At 45.2% G+C, this 19,999-nt stretch overlaps 1 protein-coding gene across 5 annotated transcripts in view; it reads left to right on the top strand.

The window, feature by feature from the left end:
* USP15 (ubiquitin specific peptidase 15) overlaps positions 1-19,999 on the top strand; it is a 127,909-nt gene that overhangs the window by 13,043 nt on the left and 94,867 nt on the right. For 2 of the 5 annotated variants that reach the window (XR_011320727.1, XM_069764506.1), the window contains exons 2-3: positions 5,165-5,292; positions 7,429-7,571. Coding sequence is in view for 3 of the 5 variants with exons in the window: in XM_069764506.1 (XP_069620607.1) it covers positions 5,165-5,292; positions 7,429-7,571 (271 nt within the window). In the remaining 2 variants the exon portion in view is untranslated. Of the gene's footprint in view, positions 1-5,164; positions 5,293-7,428; positions 7,572-19,999 lie in introns of those variants that run through there. The other 3 variants (XM_069764510.1, XM_069764507.1, XM_069764509.1) reach the window with 2 other exon arrangements.

A 19,999-nucleotide genomic window follows, 5' to 3' on the forward strand; every position in this document is an offset into this window, starting at 1 on the left:
AATGGTGTCACTTGTGAGGGGTTTCTACTATTTAGGTACATTAGGGGCTCTGCAAACGCAACATGGCGTCTCATCTCAATTCCTGTCAATTTTGCATTGAAAAGTCAAACGACGCTCCTTCCTTTCCGAGCTCTCCCATCCGCCCAAACAGTCGTTTACCCCCACATATGGGGTATCAGCGTACTCAGGACAAATTGTACAACAACTTTTGGGGTCCAATTTCTTCTCTTACCCTTGGAAAAATAAAAAATTGTGGGCGAAAAGATAATTTTTGTGAAAAAATATGATTTTTTATTTTTACGGTTCTGCATTATAAACTTATGTGAAGCACTGGGTGGGTCAAAGTGCGCACCACACCTCTAGATAAGTTCCTTAGGGGGTCTACTTTCCAAAATGGTGTCACTTGTGGGGGGTTTCAATGTTTAGGCACATCAGTGGCTCTCCAAACGCAACATGGCGTCCCATCTCAATTCCTGTAAATTTTGCATTGAAAAGTCAAACGGCGCTCCTTCCCTTCCGAGCTCTCCCATCTGCCCAAACAGTGGTTTACCCCCACATATGGAGTATCAGCGTACTCAGGACAAATTGAAGACACAAAAGAGAATAGTAAAACCAAAAACACTCAGTTTGAAAAAATGTTGCAATAATCCGCAAGTGCTAGTAAAAGATGTAAAAAACAGGGTATTTGGTTGATACGTTTTTTGCAAAAAATGTATACTAAGCTGCTCTACCAATCTTCACGGTATACCCTTATCAGAGCAGTCCTAACTAATGTATGCAATCCCTATCTGATGTATTTAAAAACCTGATCATCTGTATATAACCTGTGTGAACAGGGTTCAGAGAGGAAAAATCCATGTGTGCATACAGGGTAGAACAGCTTTTGTGCAGATAGCCCAAGAGGAGTGGTGGAACTCCCCAGTCTTGTAGACACAAGAGAACAATTATGGAAACAGGAACACATGGGCTACTTGCACAGTGAACAAGTCTGTATGATCATGTTCACACACCACCAAGAAACCTGAAGACACAAAAGAGAATAGTAAAACCAAAAACACTCAGTTTAAAAAAATGTTGCAGTAATCCGCAAGTGCTAGTAAAAGATGTAAAAAACAGGGTAAAAACGTATCAACCAAATACCCTGTTTTTTACATCTTTTACTAGCACTTGCGGATTACTGCAACAAGACTGGGGAGTTCCACCACTCCTCTTGGGCTATCTGCACAAAAGCTGTTCTACCCTGTATGCACACATGGATTTTTCCTCTCTGAACCCTGTTCACACAGGTTATATACAGATGATCAGGTTTTTAAATACATCAGATAGGGATTGCATACATTAGTTAGGACTGCTCTGATAAGGGTATACCGTGAAGATTGGTAGAGCAGCTTAGTATACATTTTTTGCAAAAAACGTATCAACCAAATACCCTGTTTTTTACATCTTTTACTAGCACTTGCGGATTACTGCAACATTTTTTCAAACTGAGTGTTTTTGGTTTTACTATTCTCTTTTGTGTCTTCAGGTTTCTTGGTGGTGTGTGAACATGATCATACAGACTTGTTCACTGTGCAAGTAGCCCATGTGTTCCTGTTTTCAGGACAAATTGTACAACAACGTTTGGGGTCCATTTTCTCCTGTTACCCTTGGTAAAATAAAACAAATTGGAGCTGAATTAAATTTTTTGTGAAAAAAAGTTAAATGTTCATTTTTATTTAAACATTCAAAAAATTCCTGTAAAGCACCAGAAGGGTTAATAAACTTCTTGAATGTGGTTTTGAGCACCTTGAGGGGTGCAGTTTTTAGAATGGTGTCACACTTGGGTATTTTCTATCATATAGACCCCTCAAAATGACTTCAAATGAGATGTGGTCCCTAAAAAAAAATGGTGTTGTAGAAATGAGAAATTGCTGGTCAACTTTTCACCCTTATAACTCTCTAACAAAAAAAAATTTTGGTTCCAAAATTGTGCTGATGTAAAGTAGACATGTGGGAAATGTTACTTATTAAGTATTTTGTGTGACATATCTCTGTGATTTAATTGCATAAAAATTCAAAGTTGGAAAATTGCGAAATTTTCATAATTTTCGCCAAATTTCCGTTTTTTTCACAAATAAACGCAGGTACTATCAAAGAATTTTTACCATTGTCATGAAGTACAATATGTCACGAGAAAACAATGTCAGATTCACTGGGATCCGTTGAAGCGTTCCAGAGTTATAACCTCATAAAGGGACAGTGGTCAGAATTGTAAAAATTGGCCCGTCATTAGCGTGCAAACCACCCTTGGGGGTAAAGGGGTTAATGCAGGAGAAATGAAGTATCACATTGTCATCAAGGGGCTGCATGTGTAATGAATAAAGATACTCTGTGCTCCAGATTGAGAGCTTTTCGTGGCATAGTTCTGCTAGTTTCACACTAGCGTTCGGCAGGTCTGCCGAGGGCTGCGGACGTCCTCTGTGAGGCCCCGCCCACTGCCGCGCCTCTTGTTGCGGTTGGCGCGGCGTGAAAGCGACGCATGCAGAGGCATCCGCATGGCCTGCGTACCTAGTGTTAAAAATAGGGGATACATGCAGCCGCAGGCGGAGCTGAAGGAAGAGGCGCGGCAGTGGGCGGGGCTTAACGGAGGCAGTCCGCAGCCCTGCCGAAAGCTAGTGTGAAACTAGCCTTAGTGATGAACATCCTGAATAGGGAACATCAAAATGGGCTGGACAAGGCCTAGTTCACACAAGCGAATGGAATCCTCCATATACTGACTGCCATGCCTGCTGTGATTTTCATGGACTGACAATGGAGAGGGTGGAGAAACGTCATTTTATCTCTCCACCTACAAGAATAAGTTACACCATTCTGATCAGAATAATTGGACTAAGCGAAAGCGGTCATGTGCACCTACACTTTCTGCATTTTTCAGCTGCAGTATTTTTTTTTTTGTCTTTTTGGTTGGTCAAGATTTAAAGAATACTAGATTTTAGAAACTTCCCGTTTGCTCCCTATCCTAGTATTCATACAGATTATTCAATGAGTGTGGCTCGCACATTTTTTTTTCTTGTCTTTCTGCAGTGGAAACGCAATAAAAATGCATTTACATTTTTACCTACAGATTTTCTGCACTTCCTTTAAATCTATGAGGAAAATCCAGAAAAAAATGCATTACCACGATTGAGATTGAGATGCTTCAGATTTCGCTGTGACCGGAGGGGAGTACGGAGCGGGCGCTGTGACCGGAGGGGAGTACGGAGCGGGCGCTGTGACCAGAGGGGAGTACGGAGCGGGCGCTGTGACCGGAGGGGAGTACGGAGCGGGAGCTGTGACCGGAGGGGAGGAAGGAGCGGCCATTTTATTCCAGACTGTGCCCGTCGCTGATTGGTCGTAGCTGTTTTGCTACGACCAATCAGCGACTTGGATTTCCATGACTGACAGAGGCCGCGACCAATGAATATCCGTGACAGACAGAGGGACAGACGGAAGTGACACTTAGACAATTATATTGTAGATGTACATAATGGAAATTTAGATTCACTTCAAAGGGTATCTATCTCCCTTTTTGAGCGTTTTTTAGCTAATATTCTGGTCATACAGGTTGTATGAAGCTGACACTAGTCATACCTGTATGCCTTGTTGATTAAAAATATATTTTTTTCATTTTGATCTTCCAGGCTATGGAGCATATTATGCCCAGAAGATAAGACTGCCTCCTCTCTCATTATACTAGATTTCCCTCTTCCCTTTGACATCAGTTTTGAGTTAATGATATGCTCGTGCCCCAGGGCGGTTTGTGGGGGTCTTCGTGGTGCTCTGATTAGGTTTTCATCAGTATGGCTTCTGATGGGTCACTACAAAAGGTTTTTTTCCAAACTATCAAAAATATTCATTATGCAAAATAGGGGGCAGGTCAGTGAGGGATCAGTGACCCGTCAGAAGCCATACACCTGAATACATAATCAGAGCACCACATGAAGTCCCCCAGAGGCCGCATCGGAGCACGAGCATATCATTAACTCAAAACTGAAAATAAAGATTAAGAAACAACCACAAGACGGATTTCATCAACCAAGGAATTATTTTAATCAGTATAACGACGTCGACCTGACAGTGCCTGTAGGTTACTGTGCATAACCCTGCTGACAGGTTTCCTTTAAAGGGCATCTGTGATTAGGATCAACCCTCCTAAGCTGTCTGTAGGGACATATAGGTCATAGGAAACTGCAAAAAATGCTTTCTTGGGATCTGTGATCTGATGTCTTGTTCCAGAGAAATGTCCATATTTAATGTGTAAATGAGCTGTTCAAGACTATGGGCCGGACACTGATCTCCATGAGAATCTGCCTCCAGAGCTTGTTTTAAATGAAAGAAGACATTACCAGTGTGAGACTTGTAATGACTGACAGTCTGCTCTCTATGTTTCTCACATTGGTAACGTCCCTTTTCATATAAAATAAGCTGTGGAAGCAGATACTCGGGGAGATCTGTGTCCAGCCCATAGATCTTAACAGCTCATTTGCATATCAGAAAAACATGACTTTCTCTGTAATAAGACATCGGATTGCAGCTATCAAGGTATCATTTTATTCAGCTTTCTATGACCTGAAGCCCACATAATTGGTTTAGGAGGGTTGATTCTACTGACAGATTCCCTATATGCAAATCAAGATACTGTAAGAAGACTTTAGAGAAGGTGTTAAGGCAAAGCCCAGGGAAGGCGGATACTGTGTGATCTTCTAGTGGTATTTAATGTAATCTCAGCTAATGCTTTTTATAGGTGCAGGACTCTGATTTTGTGATGCAGACTTCCAAATCCTAGTTTCTTTAAGTTGTTGGATAACGTGCATAACTAACCTCTTCATTATGTTCTATCCATTTTCATAATTAAGTGTGCTGCAATGGTAATATTTGTATTATAGTTTCTGGGTCTTTTGCAGAGACTTAGAAGGGGGCTGGCTTAGTTTATGAACTGAGCCAGACAGCCAGCTCACTGACATCAGACCAAAGGGCAGTATTCAGGATTAAAGTACATTAGTAAGTTTTATTGCTTTTACATTTTAACATTTCTAGAGAACTTTTTATCATGTCAAGTGGTTTATTTTTAATGTTCTTTTCCACTGTAGCCCATCTGATTTATTATTTGCTCCAACTTTTATTTTGTATTCTTTTATAATTTTAGGTACTTGATTGATAGTCGCTGGTTCAAGCAGTGGAAGAAATATGTGGGGTTTGACAGCTGGGACAAGTACCAGATGGGAGATCAGAATGTGTATCCAGGTCCTATTGATAATTCTGGACTCCTTAAAGGTCATTCCCTATTTTTGAATATGTGAGACAATACCTAGCCATATACATATTATATGTGTGTTTGTGTGCATATATATTAGAATATTGCACCATGTGCTTGCAATATTGATACTTGCTCGTTGGCTTCTTTCCAAAGTATACTGCAAAAAATGAAGGTCTTTACAGTAGCATTGTCATAGACTTGCATTGACATCGGAATACAGGCTGACATACGTATGAATACTGTTTTTTTTCCTGTGTATTTAACAGAATAGAAATGCACATCAGGATTCACTTTTCCAGAAGTCTTATTTTTTTTTTCACAATGGAAGCTAATGGCAATAGCATGTTACTGTATAGGTGTCTCTGGGATCTTTTGCAAAATACTTTTTTAATGAAAATATACTAAAACTCTTCATCCCATAGCGTGCAGTATCGGCTTCTCTCGTGATATAAATTAATGTAATACATGAAGTTTTCGGATTGTTAGTTTGTGTATGTGTGTGTATATACAGTGAGTACGGAAAGTATTCAGACCTGTTTAAATTTTTCACACGTTTCATTGCAGCCATTTGGACAATTCAAAAAAGTTCATTTTTTTCTCATTAATGTACACTCTGCACCCCATCGTGACTGAAAAAAAAAAAAAAAGAAATGTAGACATTTTTTCATGGTCATACATATTCAGACCCTTTGCTCAGACACTCATATTTAAGTCACATGCTGTCCATTCCCTTGTGATCCTCCTTGAGAAGGTTCTATTCCTTCATTGGAGTCCAGCTGTGTTTAATTAAACTGATAGGACTTGATTTGGAAAGGCACACACCTGTCTATATAAGACCTCACAGCTCACAGTGCATGTCAGACCAAATGAGAATCCTGAGGTCAAAGGAACTAGCCAAGGAGCTCAGAGACAGAATTGTGGCAAGGCACAGATCTGGCCAAGGTTACAAAAGAATTTCTGCAGTACTCAAGGTTCCTAAGAGCACAGTGGCCTCCATAATCCTTAACTGGAAGAAGTTTGGGACCACCAGAATTCTGCCTAGACCTGGCCATCCAGCCAAACTGAGCAATCGTGGGAGAAGAGCCTTGGTGAGAGAGGTAAAGAAGAACCCCAAGATCACTGTGGCTGAGATGGGAGAAAGTTCCACAAAGTCAACTATCACTGTAGCCCTCCCCCAGTCGGGCCTTTATGGCAGAGTGGCCTGATGGAAGCCTCTCCTCAGTGAAAAACATATGAAAGCCTGCATAGTTTGCTAAAAAGCACATGAAGGACTCCAAGGCTATGACAAATAAAATTCTCTGGTCTGATGAGATGAAGCTAGACCTTTTTGGTGATCATTTTAATCGGTATGTGTGGAGAAAACCATGCACTGCTCATCACCTGCCCAATACAATCCCAACAGTGAAACATGGTGGTGGCAGCATCATGCTATGGGAATGTTTTTCAGTTGCAGGGACAGGATGACTGGTTGTCATTGAATTAAGCATGAATGCGGCCAAGTACAGGGATATTCTGGATGAAAATCTCTTCCAGAGTGCTCTGGACCTCAGACTTGGCTGAAGGTTCACCTTCCATCAAGGCAATGACCCTAAGCACACAGATAAAATAACAAAGGAATGGATTCAGAACAGCTCTGTGACCATTCTTCACTGGCCCAACCAGAGCCCTGACCTAAACCCAATTGAGCATCTCTGGAGAGACCTAAAAATGGCTGTCCACCAACGTTCACCATCCAACCTGACAGAACTGGAGAGGATCTGCAAGGAAGAATGGCAGAGGATCCCCAAATCCAGGTGTGAAAAACTTGTTGCATCATTCCCAAGAAGACTCATGGCTGTACTAGCTCAAAAGGGTGCTTCTACTTAATACTGAGCAAAGGGCCTGAATACTTATGACCATGTGATATTTCAGTTTTTCTTTTTAAATAAATTTGCAAAAATTTCTACATTTGTTTTTTTTTTTTTTCAAGTCAAGATGGGGTGCAAAGTGTACCGTACATTAATGTGGAAAAAAAAGAACTTTTTTGAATTTACCAAATGGCTGCAATGAAACAAAAAGTGAAAACTTTTAAGGGGGTCTGAATACTTTCCATACCCACTGTATATATTTATAATCTGTTACCGGTTTGGTTTCTCATGGTTAAATACTGACAGTCTCTTTCACAGACACTGATACGCAGTCTCTCAAGGAGCATCTTATTGATGAACTTGATTACATTCTGTTGCCTACCGAGGGCTGGAACAAGCTGGTCAGCTGGTACACCGTTATGGAGAATCAGGAACCCATAGCTCGCAAGGTGCAGTATTTCATTTCTGTTTTATATTCCATCACATGGCACCAGAGTAAGCTAAGCTAGTATGCTGGGCTGTGAAGGGCCAACGTTGGTCTAGAACTTCTACCGGCAGTTCACCCTTAATCTTATAGTCTTTGTTGCCAAGTACTACTCTAACTTTCCTTTGGCCACAGTTCCAACACTTTCTGGAGCTTGGCCCTAGCAATTTTTCTATTCTGTTGTGTTTACTTCTGTCTGTATCCTTCATTACGAAACCCAATTACTTCTCCGTTGCAATTGTCCATGTCCAAATCTTTCACACTTGCACGTCACCCCTGCTTTTGCTGAGCAAGACGATTGCCTGGGTTACATGAAGATTTAGTAGTTCCACCATAGGAATTTGAGTGGCACATAATGTACATTTCAGGGCAACTTTTGCCAATTGTGACAGCTACCTTCTCATGTAAGATCCTAGCTTTCAATTCAGTTGTGCTCCAAGACAAAAGTATGGGCAGCTCACTCCACATTTAGAATAGCACGCGTCTGTCATCCTTGAGTGTCGTGCACGTTTGCAGGTAACATCCAGTTAAAAAATAGAATCAACCTCGAGAGATGGATAATGGAAGAAAAACAAACACTTTTTGAAAATTCCATTGAAAGTGTGTCAAATAAAAAGGAAAGTCAAAAGGCGAATGGTACAGAAGAGTCTTTATAGCCAACTTGCATTTCCCTTGCTTTACTTTTAGATCAGGGCGTATTCAGCTTTAGCTTAGATATGTAGGTATGTCAGATTTTTTTTTCAAAAAGGTTTTTAGTTTGCTTACAAGCAATTGGTATAATCCACTCTCTTCATCTGCCACTCATCTTTCCTTTTTTTTCTTTCACCTCCTCCTTCGGCCTTTCATTAGGATGGGAATATTCTGGACCTGGTCTTCTCCAGGCTCAGCTCAGTGTATGACTTGACTAATTCCCCTTTCCTGCACTGTGACCACAACTTTTTCTCTGTCAAGAACTGATTCATCTCTCAGGACACCCTCACTTAGCGCACATACAGAAAAATAAAGGTGCCATCAATATCAAGCAGCTTATGAACAATCTACCATCATCTTTAGCTCCAATCTCTTTCCTCTCCTGTCTAGACTCAGCATTGTTACATTATAATAATACATTGCAGAGAGCTCTGGATGAAGCAGCACCTGCTATACACAAAACGATCCAACCCTGGCACACGCTGCAAACAAGTTTTCTCCAGCATTGCGCAAGGTGTGCCTAGCGTCAGTGGAGAATATCACTTTCAGCACAAGACTTCATCCACTATAAGTTCATGCAAAACATTTACTTGTGCTTTCCACCTGTCCAAACAAGTGTGTTTTTACCTTATCATCATTATTACATCACTAGCTGACAATCCAAAACGACTTTTAAACTTTTCACTCCCTCCTGAGCCCTAAAGTTCAGACCTCTGTTACCAACCTCAGCACTGATAATCTGGCCCCTATTTTCTTAGAAATAATCAACCATATCCTTCAGGACATTTTTGTAGAATCTGCTCAGAACCTGGATCACCTTCCCTCCCGCACCTCAAGCTCGCTTTCCACCTGTTACGTAAGAAGAAGTTACCAGGCTCTATGCTTCTTCTCGCCTTCCAACCTGCGCCACTGACCCTATACCTTGCCCATCTAACTAAAATTAACCTTTCTCTTTCTTCTAGTGCCTTTCTCTCTTCATTAAAACATGCCGGTATTATCAATTTACTAAAAAAAAAAAAAAAAATCTCTTAACCATAACTGCACTGCTAACTACAGTTTTATCTTTAATCCTCTCATCATCTTTAAACTCCTGGAACGCTTTGTCCACTCTCCTTTAATCCTCTATCTCTGTTGACGCTCTTTGTGAACATTTACAATCTGGTTTCTGCTTTTTACACTACTGAAACTGCCCTTACTAAAGTCTCTAACAATCTACTAACAGCTAAATTTAATGGCCACTACTCCCGGGTGATTCTCCTTGATCTCTCAGCAGCATTTGACACTATGGATCACCAGCTCCTCCTCACTTTGTTCCACGTTATTGGCCTCAAGGGCACCGTTCTCTACAGGTTCTCTTCCTGCCTTTCAGATCGCTCCTTCACTGTATCTTTTTGCTGGCTCTTCTTCCCCTTACTGTTGGGGTTCCTCAGGGTATAGTCTTAGGCCCCTCCGCCTCTATATACACTGCTGTTTTTGGACAGACAATCAGCAGATTTGAGTTCCAGTATCATTTCTATGTTGACATCCAATTATGCACCTCTTCACCTGACATCACCATTAACTTTGACAATCCCTGGTATTTTGTATTCTCTGCTGTCTCTAACATCATGAATTTCTCCAAAATGTAACATCTCTTCTTTCCTCCCTCTGGTAACCTACCTACACCCGATATTGAAAATGCCTTGGCTGGTTCAACCATAACTTTCAAGCAGCATGTTTTCGGTCTTGGAGTTATATATTACACAGAACTTTCCTTTCTTCCGTATATCCAATTGCTCACTCACTCATGTTACCTGCATCTTAAAAACATCTCCAGAATCCGACTTTTTCTCACCTTTTTAAAATGAAAACACTTTTACTGTCGCTCTTACTCACTCTTCTGGACTACTGTAACTCTATACTGATGAGTATACCTCTAACCCAACTTGTTCTTTTCTAACCCCTCTTGAATGCACTAGCCAGGTTTGTTTTTCTGTCCAGCCATTACACCAATGCCTCTACCTTGTGCCAGTCATTACATTGGTTGCCCATTCGCTACAGAATGCAATACAAACTTATGTCTTGCCCACAAAGTTCTCTACAGTTCTGCACCACGCTATGCCTTCTCTCTCATCCTTGTCTATCACCCTACCTGTGCTCTTCCTTCTGCAACTGTTCTTAGACTAACATACTCCATAATACTCTTGTGCTGCACCAGTTTTCTAGAATTGACTGTCCAGACAATATGGCTAATACCTAGCCCCCACATTTTTAAGCACATCCCTTTAGACCAGTCTATTACCTCACTTCACTAATCTAACTCTTTCCTGTTCCCACTTTTTAAAATTTCCTCAGCGTCTGGTCCCTCCTATAAATCCGTCTCCATGCACTCGGTAACTGTACTTAGACATATACTGACTGATGACCGGATCATGCAGTTTAATATGAAAACCCCTATTTATTATAATGATGACTGGCGTGGAGTTTGAGTATGCCCACCTCCGCTCCTTTCAAGACATGCCCTGCAGAGCATTGTTCTCACATTGCAGACCCCTTTTCAGTGGATGGGTGGAGAACCCTGCGGCCGGTCCACCAGTGATCATTCCGTTATCTCCAATTCTGTGGTCCTGGAATAACTTACTATCTTGGGAATACAATGCAGTGTATGTACCTACAATGTATATTTATTCGGACTCCCATGACAGCACTACGAGAGAGGGGATCCGCCCTTCAGGAACAGGAAACCTACAGATACAAAAGGGCGGTACCTCTCCCCATGCATCAGTTGGTTTCCTGTTCCTGGAGGGACAGGATCCTACAGATTTCATCTCGTAAGGAGCCCAGGCCGGCCGGTCGAATCTGGTAGCGGGGGGGTCTCCTACCTCGACCGGTGCGGAAAGTCCTGGAGACGCCACGGTGGTCCAGGCTGGACTGCACGTCAGTGGCGTTGGCAGCAGGGAGCAGGGTCCGGAGGATTCCTTGTCTCCGGAAGCCGGCGTTGGTATGTTTCATTTCCCCCCCCTGGGTCAGGCGGCGGCGGTGAGGTGCGGTGGTACAGTTGCGGCGTCGGAAGTGGAGCGCTGTCCGGAGCACTGCTGGGCATTCCCGGCGTCCTGCATCGCTCACTGAGCGTTTCCGGAACGCTGGGGCGCCGGGGGGTGGAGCCGGCAGGCGCTTCCAGTTTGCGGGGGGCTGCGCATGCGCGGTCTTTTCCAAAATGGCGGCGCCCATGGTCCGGTCGCCGGTTTCTTCTGCATTACCACCGCTAACATCCCAGCTGCAGCCTGATCATCAGGAACCAATGGGGAACACGCCAGGTGGCCTGCTGACCGGAATACAGGGGATATAAGCAGGTGTTGGCGATAGAACCCTGCTTTTGGCCACAGTCTCATCATGGCAGATGATGGTCAGCAGCAGCCTCAGCTTCTGGATAAAGTGCGGCAGGAAGCCGTGGGAAAGGAGCATATCAGAAGTGACCAGTCCAGCCGTAAAAGCTCGTCCAGGCAAGGATCTAGAGCTTCGACTGGCAAGGAGCCCCCTCGTGTTCCGGTACCTTTTTCTTTGGCGTACACTGGTAAGTGATCTACGTGAATGTTCACTCAGTGACGCGGGCCCCTTATACTTTGTCATTCTAGGGGAAGAGAAGTGCAAAGTCGAAACATAAGGAGTGTGCCCTATGTGAAGTTCCTTTACCAGATTCCTACCCTAAAAAATTGTGTGCCTCCTGTATACAACAGACGGTGAGGTCTACAGGAGTGGAGGGGTTGAGTGACATCAGGCTAGATAGATGGTATCTCCCTTATTGTCCTCCCCTAGGTAGCGGAAGAATCTGCTTCTACGGCTAGTCTAAAGGAGATGATCCGTATGGAAGTTAAGGAATCCCTGCGGTCTTTGTCCCAGGCGGGAAGTTCAAAACAAAGAGCTTCAGTGATCTCAGACTCTTTGGAGGAAGATAAAGAGGAGGGTTCTTATGGCTCGATTCTCTCTTCCTCGTCATCAGAAGAGGACTCTGGCCGATTCTGTCTGCCTCTAGACCGGGTGGATAAACTAGTCAAATCGGTCAGAGGCACGATGGGCCTAGAAGAGCCTAAGACTCAGCCTTCCCGTCAGGAGCTAATGTTCAGCGGCTTGGAACACAAACGCAGATCTTTCCCGGTGAATGATAAAATTCAAGACCTGATTCTCCGGGAATGGAAAAAACCGGAGAAGAAAGGTTCTTTGCCACCGGCTTTAAAGCGCAGGTATCCCTTTGAGGATGCGGCTGTGGATACCTGGGACAAGGCCCTAAATTAGATGCTGCGGTGGCGAAAGCATCTAAGAAAGCAGTATTACCTTTCGAGGACATGGGTTCCCTTAAAGACCCCCTTGACAGGAAGGCGGATACCTTCCTTAAAGGTACCTGGGAGATGGCAGCCGGATCTTTGAGGCCAGCAGTGGCTGCGACTTGTACAGCCAGATCCCTGGTGGTCTGGCTGGAACAGTTGGAATTCCAGCTTAAAGAAGGCGCTTCCAGGAATTCTATTCTAGGTGCGCTTCCAGTGATTCAGGATGCTGCGGCTTTCCTGTCGGATGCATCGGTGGACTCGGTCAGAATGGCAGCCAGAGCAGCAGGACTCTCCAACGCGGCTCGTAGAGCCTTATGGTTGAAGTGTTGGTCGGGGGATATCCAGTCAAGATCCAAGTTATGCGCTATCCCATGTAAAGGGGAATATCTCTTTGGGCCAACTTTGGATGAGCTGCTCGAAAAGGCTGGGGATGATAAGAAAAAATTCCCTAATTTGTCATCAGCTTCTTACCGGCGTCCATTCAACAGGAGGAGATTTGGTCGTGGAAGGAAGCGCGCGTCCTCACCCTCTAGAGAAAATTTTAGATGGGAGGATAGACGCAGGAAAGGTACGGGTTACATGTTTCGCCGTTCCTCAAAAGAACGTAAGAAACCAGACCAATGACTAGCAATCCCTGTGGGAGGGAGATTGTCAACCTTCTCTTCTGCATGGACTAACATCACGGATAGTGACTGGGTCCGAGGTATTATATCGGAAGGCCTAAAATTGGAATTTGTTCACTGGCCTCGGGATAAATTTATGCTAACCCCCTTGCGTTCCTCCACTATTGAGCAGACGGCCCTAGAGTCAGAGGTCATGACTTTATGCCGTAAAAATGTACTGATTGAGGTTCCGGAGTCAGAAAGAGGAAGAGGATTCTACTCTCCTCTTTTTCTGATTCAAAAACCAGACAAGTCGTTCAGGACTATTATCAATCTCAAATCCCTTAATGAATACCTGGTTAACACCACGTTTAAAATGGAGTCAATCAGTTCTGCAATAAAGATGTTGTTTAAACACTGCTTCATGGTAGTTGTGGACTTAAAGGATGCATACTATCATGTTCCTATCCACGAAAACTTTCATAGGTTTCTACGTGTGGCGGTGTCTATGGGAGGTATTGTTCGCCATTTTCAATTTAGAGCCCTTCCCTTCGGCCTCTCAGCGTCTCCCCGGGTATTTACTAAAGTAGTTGCGGAGGTTATGGCGCACTTACGTGAATCCGATATCCTCATTGTCCCGTATCTGGATGATTTCCTAATAGTGGGGAACTCAGTAGACCATTGCCTGGCTCAGGTTAAAACAGCTATATTTAAACTGGAAAATCTGGGCTGGATCGTAAATTACGATAAGTCCCGTTTGCAACCCCTAAAGACCCAGAGGTTCCTAGGGCTGCTGTTAAATTCCGAGTCTCAACAATGCTGTCTTCCACCTGATAAATAACTTCATATCCAACAACAGGTGTTAAAAGCAATTAATAAACCATCCATGACCCTTAGACAGGCTATGTCTTTGTTAGGTTCCCTAACTTCCTGTATCCCCGCCGTCCGTTGGGCCCAATTCCACTCCAGGCCTTTACAGTTTAACGTACTACATTATGATAGAGTCTTACAGGGTTCCTTGCAGGGTCAGATGACATTGAGTTCAGGGGTTCTTGCATCTCTTAGATGGTGGCTAGAGGAAGACAATCTGTCAGCAGGAGTTCCCTGGGTGACTCAGGTGACTCGGGTAATCACAACAGACGCCAGCCCCACGGGGTGGGGGGCACACATGGGTGACGTTGTAGTCCAGGGTCTATGGGACTCCCAGACATCGGCCTCTTCCAATCAGGAGTTGATGGCAATTGAATTCTCAATTAAGGAACTCCTCGTGTATCTACAGGGTCACCATGTCAAAATCCTCTCCGACAATCAGGTGGCAGTTGCCTACGTGAATCACCAAGGTGGAACACGCTCCGAGTCCCTGATGGAAATAGCGGACCGCCTGCTCCAGATAGCGGAAAACCATTTTCTATCTTTAACAGCAGTACATATAAAAGGGAAGGAAAATATAAGGGCGGACTTTCTAAGTCGAAACACCTTAAGACAAGGAGAATGGTCTCTGAACACAAAGATCTTCAACCAGATTGTTCGCAGGTGGGGTCATCCAGAGGTGGACTTATTTGCCAACAAGGACAACAGGAAAGTGAAAAAATTCTGTTCCTTAAATCCCAGGGAATATCCGCTGGCAGTGGATGCCTTCCTGATCAGATGGGATTTCCGGTTGGCTTATGCGTTTCCCCCGCTAAACCTGTTGCCTCTGGTGTTCAGAAAGATAAGGGAGGATCAAGCGAGAATCATACTGATCGCTCCGTTCTGGCCCCGAAGGGCTTGGTTCTCCTGGCTCAGGACCATGTCGGTGGAAGACCCCTGGGTACTGCCGGACATTCCGGACTTACTTCATCAAGGTCCGATCAACCATCCACAAGTGAAGGGTCTCCATTTGACGGCATGGTCTTTGAGAGGTCACTGTTAAAAAACAGAGGATTTTCTCCAAATCTCATTGATACCCTTATGAAGAGTAGAAAACTCATAACAACTAAAATCTACTCTAGAACTTGGAGGAAGTTTCTGGCCTCTTCAAATTTTAATATCGAAGAGGGTTTACCAATTAACCAGATTCTAGAATTCCTGCAGAGGGGGCTAGAGCTAAATCTATCCACAAGTACTCTAAAAGTACAAGTCTCAGCCCTGGGGGCTCTATTTTCTTGTAACATTGCTGGTAATTATTGGGTATCAAGGTTCATCAAAGCAGCTAGTAGATCCAGACCTATACACAGGAATAGGTCAATGCCTTGGGATCTCAACCTAGTCCTCTCAGCCTTGACTAAAGAACCGTTTGAGCCCTTACATTCAGCCTCACTTAAATTACTATCCCTCAAAACAGCATTCTTGGTGGCAATTACATCTGCTCGTAGGGTAGGAGACATACAGGCTCTTTCTAGGCTCTCCCCCTATACAGAGTTTCTACAGGACAGAGTAGTCCTCAGACCAGATCCAGCTTATTTACCTAAAGTGGTCTCAGATTTTCATAGATCTCAGGAGATAGTTCTACCATCATTTCTCCCTAATCCTTCAAATTCCAAAGAGGAGTTACTCCATACGTTAGATGTTAGGAGATGTCTCTTAGAATATATATCAGTCACTGATGCTTGGAAGAGAGAGGAGGCGTTGTTTCTATCCTTCCAAGGTCCCAGGAAAGGTCTTAGAGTGTCAAAGTGCACGTTAGCAAAGTGGATTAGGGAGGCTATCTCTCTGGCTTATACTGCAGGTGGAGGTCCTGTTCCGCAGAATCTGAGGGCACATTCCACTCGGGCCATGGCTGCATCCTGGGCTGAGAGATCTGGAGTCTCCATCGACCAGATATGTAAGGCGGCTACGTGGTCATCCCCTTCCACCTTTTTCAAACACTATAGGTTGGACTTGGGGTTCTCTTCTGATCTCACCTTCGGGTTAAGAGTGCTGCAGGCTATAGTCCCTCCCTAAGGTAGTTTACATCTCTGTAATTCTCTCGTAGTGCTGTCATGGGAGTCCGAATAAAGCATTAAGCTACTTACTGGTAGCGGCATTTTTCGGAGGCCCATGACAGCACCCTTAGTTCCCTCCCTATTCACGTGGGGGTTGCACTTCCTATAGTATATATAATGAGATAGATAGATCTCACGTGTAGTATATAGTTCAATATGATGGATTATTTTTGTACATAAACTGTATATAATGTATATTTGTGTGCTACTAACCGCGGTAGTCCTCTCAGGCTCTAATATACAACTGATGCATGGGGAGAGGTACCGCCCTTTTGTATCTGTAGGTTTCCTGTTCCTGAAGGGCGGATCCCCTCTCTCGTAGTGCTGTCATGGGCCTCCGAAAAATGCCGCTACCAGTAAGTAGCTTAATGCTTTCTCTCTACATTATTCTTCAGTGTTCTCCCTGCCGCTATAATCCTGGGCTGTCCGTCTTCTGTCTGCTACAGTGCAAAAACAGGATTTTTGGTTGCTTACCGTAAAATCTGTTTCTCGGTGCCTTATTGGGGGACACAGGAACCATGGGTGTATGCTGCTGCCACTAGGAGGCTGACACTATGCAAATAAAAAATGTTAGCTCCTCCTCTGCAGTGTACACCCTACCGACAGGAAGTAGGATATTCAGTTAGTGAGAAAGCAGTAGGAGAAGCAACATGTAAAAAAGAGAGAATAATATAATAATAAACTTTATCTACATAGCGCCAACAAATTCCACGGCGCTCCATAGATTAACAGTTTCAAACACTCAAAGAGTGTTCAAAGAACTCAAACGTATACAGTAAACAGAGCTGTTCAACTTGGGAGGGTGCTGTGTCCCCCAATGAAGGCTCCGAGAAACAGATTTTACGGTAAGCAACCAAAAATCCTGTTTTCTCTATCGCCTTTCATTGGGGGACACAGGAACCATGGGACGTCCCAAAGCAGTCCCTGGGGTGGGAAAAAGACTTCCATCAGGTCCGAGGACTCACCACTGCTGCCTGCAGGATCCTTCTGCCCAGGCTGGAGTCCGCCGTAGTTCGGCGAAACGTGTGGATGGAAGACCAGGTTGCCGCTTTGCAAAGCCGTCGGCAAAAGCCCCGTGACGTACCGCACTGGAAGCGCCGACTGCCCGGGTAGAGTGAGCCTTATCTCAGGAGGGGGCACTCTTGTTCTTGACCCGGTAAGCTTCCAAAGTTGCCGTTCTGATAGAGCGAGCAATAGTCGCCTTGGAAACCGGCAGGCCTCTACGCACGCCATCAGGGATGGCGAAAAGAGAATCCATCTTTCGGAAAGCGGCTGTGCTAGCCAGGGAGATCCTCACTGCCCTGACGAGGCCCAGCCTGTTCAACGATCGCTCCAGAGGATGAGTTGGAGCTGGACAAAGGAAAGGTAGAACGACGTCCTCGTTGAGGTGGAAAGATGAAAACCACCTCAAGAAAGAAAGGAAGGAAGGAAGGCGGAGGCCTGGGACCACCTTGTCCTGGTGGAAAATCAAGAAAGGAGGTCGGCAAGAAATGGCCGCCAACTCGAAAACGCGGCGGATCGAAGAGATGCACCTGAGAAAAGCCACCTTCCGAGATAGAACTGACAGGGAAAACTCCCTGAGAGGCTCAAAGGGGGAACCCGTAAGAACAACCAACACAACCTTTAAAACCCATGAATCCACAGAGGCCCTATACGGAGGGACAGTGTGGGCTACTCCTTGAAGGAAGGTCGTAACCTGTGGCTGAGAAGATAATGCCTTCTTAAAGGGAAGAAAAGCGCAGGAACCTGGCCCTTTAGGGAACTGAAAGCGAAGCCCGAATCCAGTCCTGCCTGAAGGAAAACCAAATGGAAGGCAGGGAAATAGGACATAGGTCAAAAGCGGTTGGACTCGCATCAACGAAAGTATGCCCTCCAGGTAGGATAGTAAATCCTGCAAGAAGACGAAGGCTTCCCAGCCTGGATTATAGAGTGGCTCATCTGGGCCGAAAGGCCAGACGCTCTTAGAACTGTGGAGTCCACAGCCACACCGTTAAACTGAGCGACCGAAAATTCGGGTGGCAGATCGGACCCAGAGACAGCAGATCGGGTCTGTTTGGAAGGCACCAGGGGTGTCCGCGAGAAGATTGACGATGTCTGCAGACCAAGACCTCCTGGGCCAATCCAGGACGATCAGAATGACCGCCACCTATCCCGCCTTGATCTTTTTCGACAGCTTGGAAAGCAAGGGAAGGCGTGGGAACCGATAGGGGAGCACGAACTGCGACCAAGGAATGGCCAGAGTGACAACACCACTGTGAGGATCACGGGACCCTGGGCTGACCCGAGGGACCTTCCTGTTCAATCGGGACACCATGAGGTCCACCTCTGGAGTCCCCCATCGAAGGGCAATCCGATAGGAAACCTCCTGAAGTACCATTCCCTTGCCGCGAGGCCCTCGCGGCCGAGGAAGTCGGCGGCCTAAAAGTCCATGCCGGGGACATGCACTGCGGAGCTCACCAGGACAGTTGCCTCTGTCCAAAGGAGGATCCTGGAATCTCGGCCGAGGCCAGGGAATGCCGAGTCCACCCCTGGTGGTAGACATATGCCACTGCTGTGTCATTGTCTGTCTGGATTCGAATTGGCAGGCTGCTGAGAATCCTTACCCAGTGAAGGAAAGACAGAAAGATGATTCGGAACTCGAGGACATTGATCGGCCAAGAGGACTCCTGCGCCGACCAACAACCCTGAAAGAACAGGGGAGAAAGCCCCGCGCCTCCGCCGAGCGGGCTGGCGTCCGTCGTCACCACCTGCCATGGAACTGGAAGGAAGGATATGCTGTGAAGGATCTACTCTGGGATAAGAGAAGTGACCTCGGCCACCAGTCGAGGAACCGTTTGACCCGGGAGAAAGCCGGATCGGACGATGCAGGGAAAAGACAGACCTGTCCCCTGTGATAGGATAGCCTGCTGAAGAAGTCTTGAATGAAACGGGCGAAGGGAAAATTGCTTCCGATGTTGCAACCAACCTCCTTAGGGCCTTAAATATCCCACGTCGTTACTAACCTGAAGAGGAATGAGACGTCCAGGGAGCTGATGGACGTCCTCGTCTCCGCAACAGACAGGCTCTGGTGGGCGAGTGGGTGGGGGACGGAGCCAGGACCGGACTTCTAAGCACGCTTGTGTGCTAGGATCTTGGTCCTGGTGAGGGATCTATGAGGATACGGGGTGGCAGTACATGCCGTACTCATAGTCCGTATTGTGGGAGTACAGGTGTGACTGTTCACCCTGTATCCCTCCGGAAAAACCTGAAAAGAAACGACGCACATTGAGGTAGATAAGGGTCTAATGAAAGACCCGTGTCCACCTCCTACTGACACTAAGCTAAACTGAATATCCTACTTCCTGTCGGTAGGGTGTACACTGCAGAGGAGGAGCTAACTTTTTTATTTGCATAGTGTCAGCCTCCTAGTGGCAGCAGCATACACCCATGGTTCCTGTGTCCCCCAATGAAAGGCGATAGAGAAAATAACTTGACTGGTCTTCTGAATACTGTTGCCCATATGCCCATATTAGTCCGCAGATTAGGTGCGAGAGGGATGCATATATCTTACACATCTACATCACAGGTCTGTAGTTTGATCTTATTCTGAAAATACATGTTCAAAATAATGTGAAAGCTGCAGACTGTCCTGACGTGCCGGGACTTGGAGCTTGACTGTAGCTGGAGAGAGCCCCAGGTTGGAGACTAACGAGACAGCTAGAATGGCTCTGTCATCCGGAGACAGGTCTGCACAGGTAATAGAGCCGAATATGCTTAGAAGTGTACTGTATTCATCAGGCAGTGTTCTCTGGTCTCTCACTCAGCAGTGATTGATGGCTGCCATACGTATGCTCG

This window comes from Ranitomeya imitator, chromosome 4, assembly GCF_032444005.1.
Source record: "Ranitomeya imitator isolate aRanImi1 chromosome 4, aRanImi1.pri, whole genome shotgun sequence".
Lineage (NCBI taxonomy): Eukaryota > Metazoa > Chordata > Amphibia > Anura > Dendrobatidae > Ranitomeya > Ranitomeya imitator.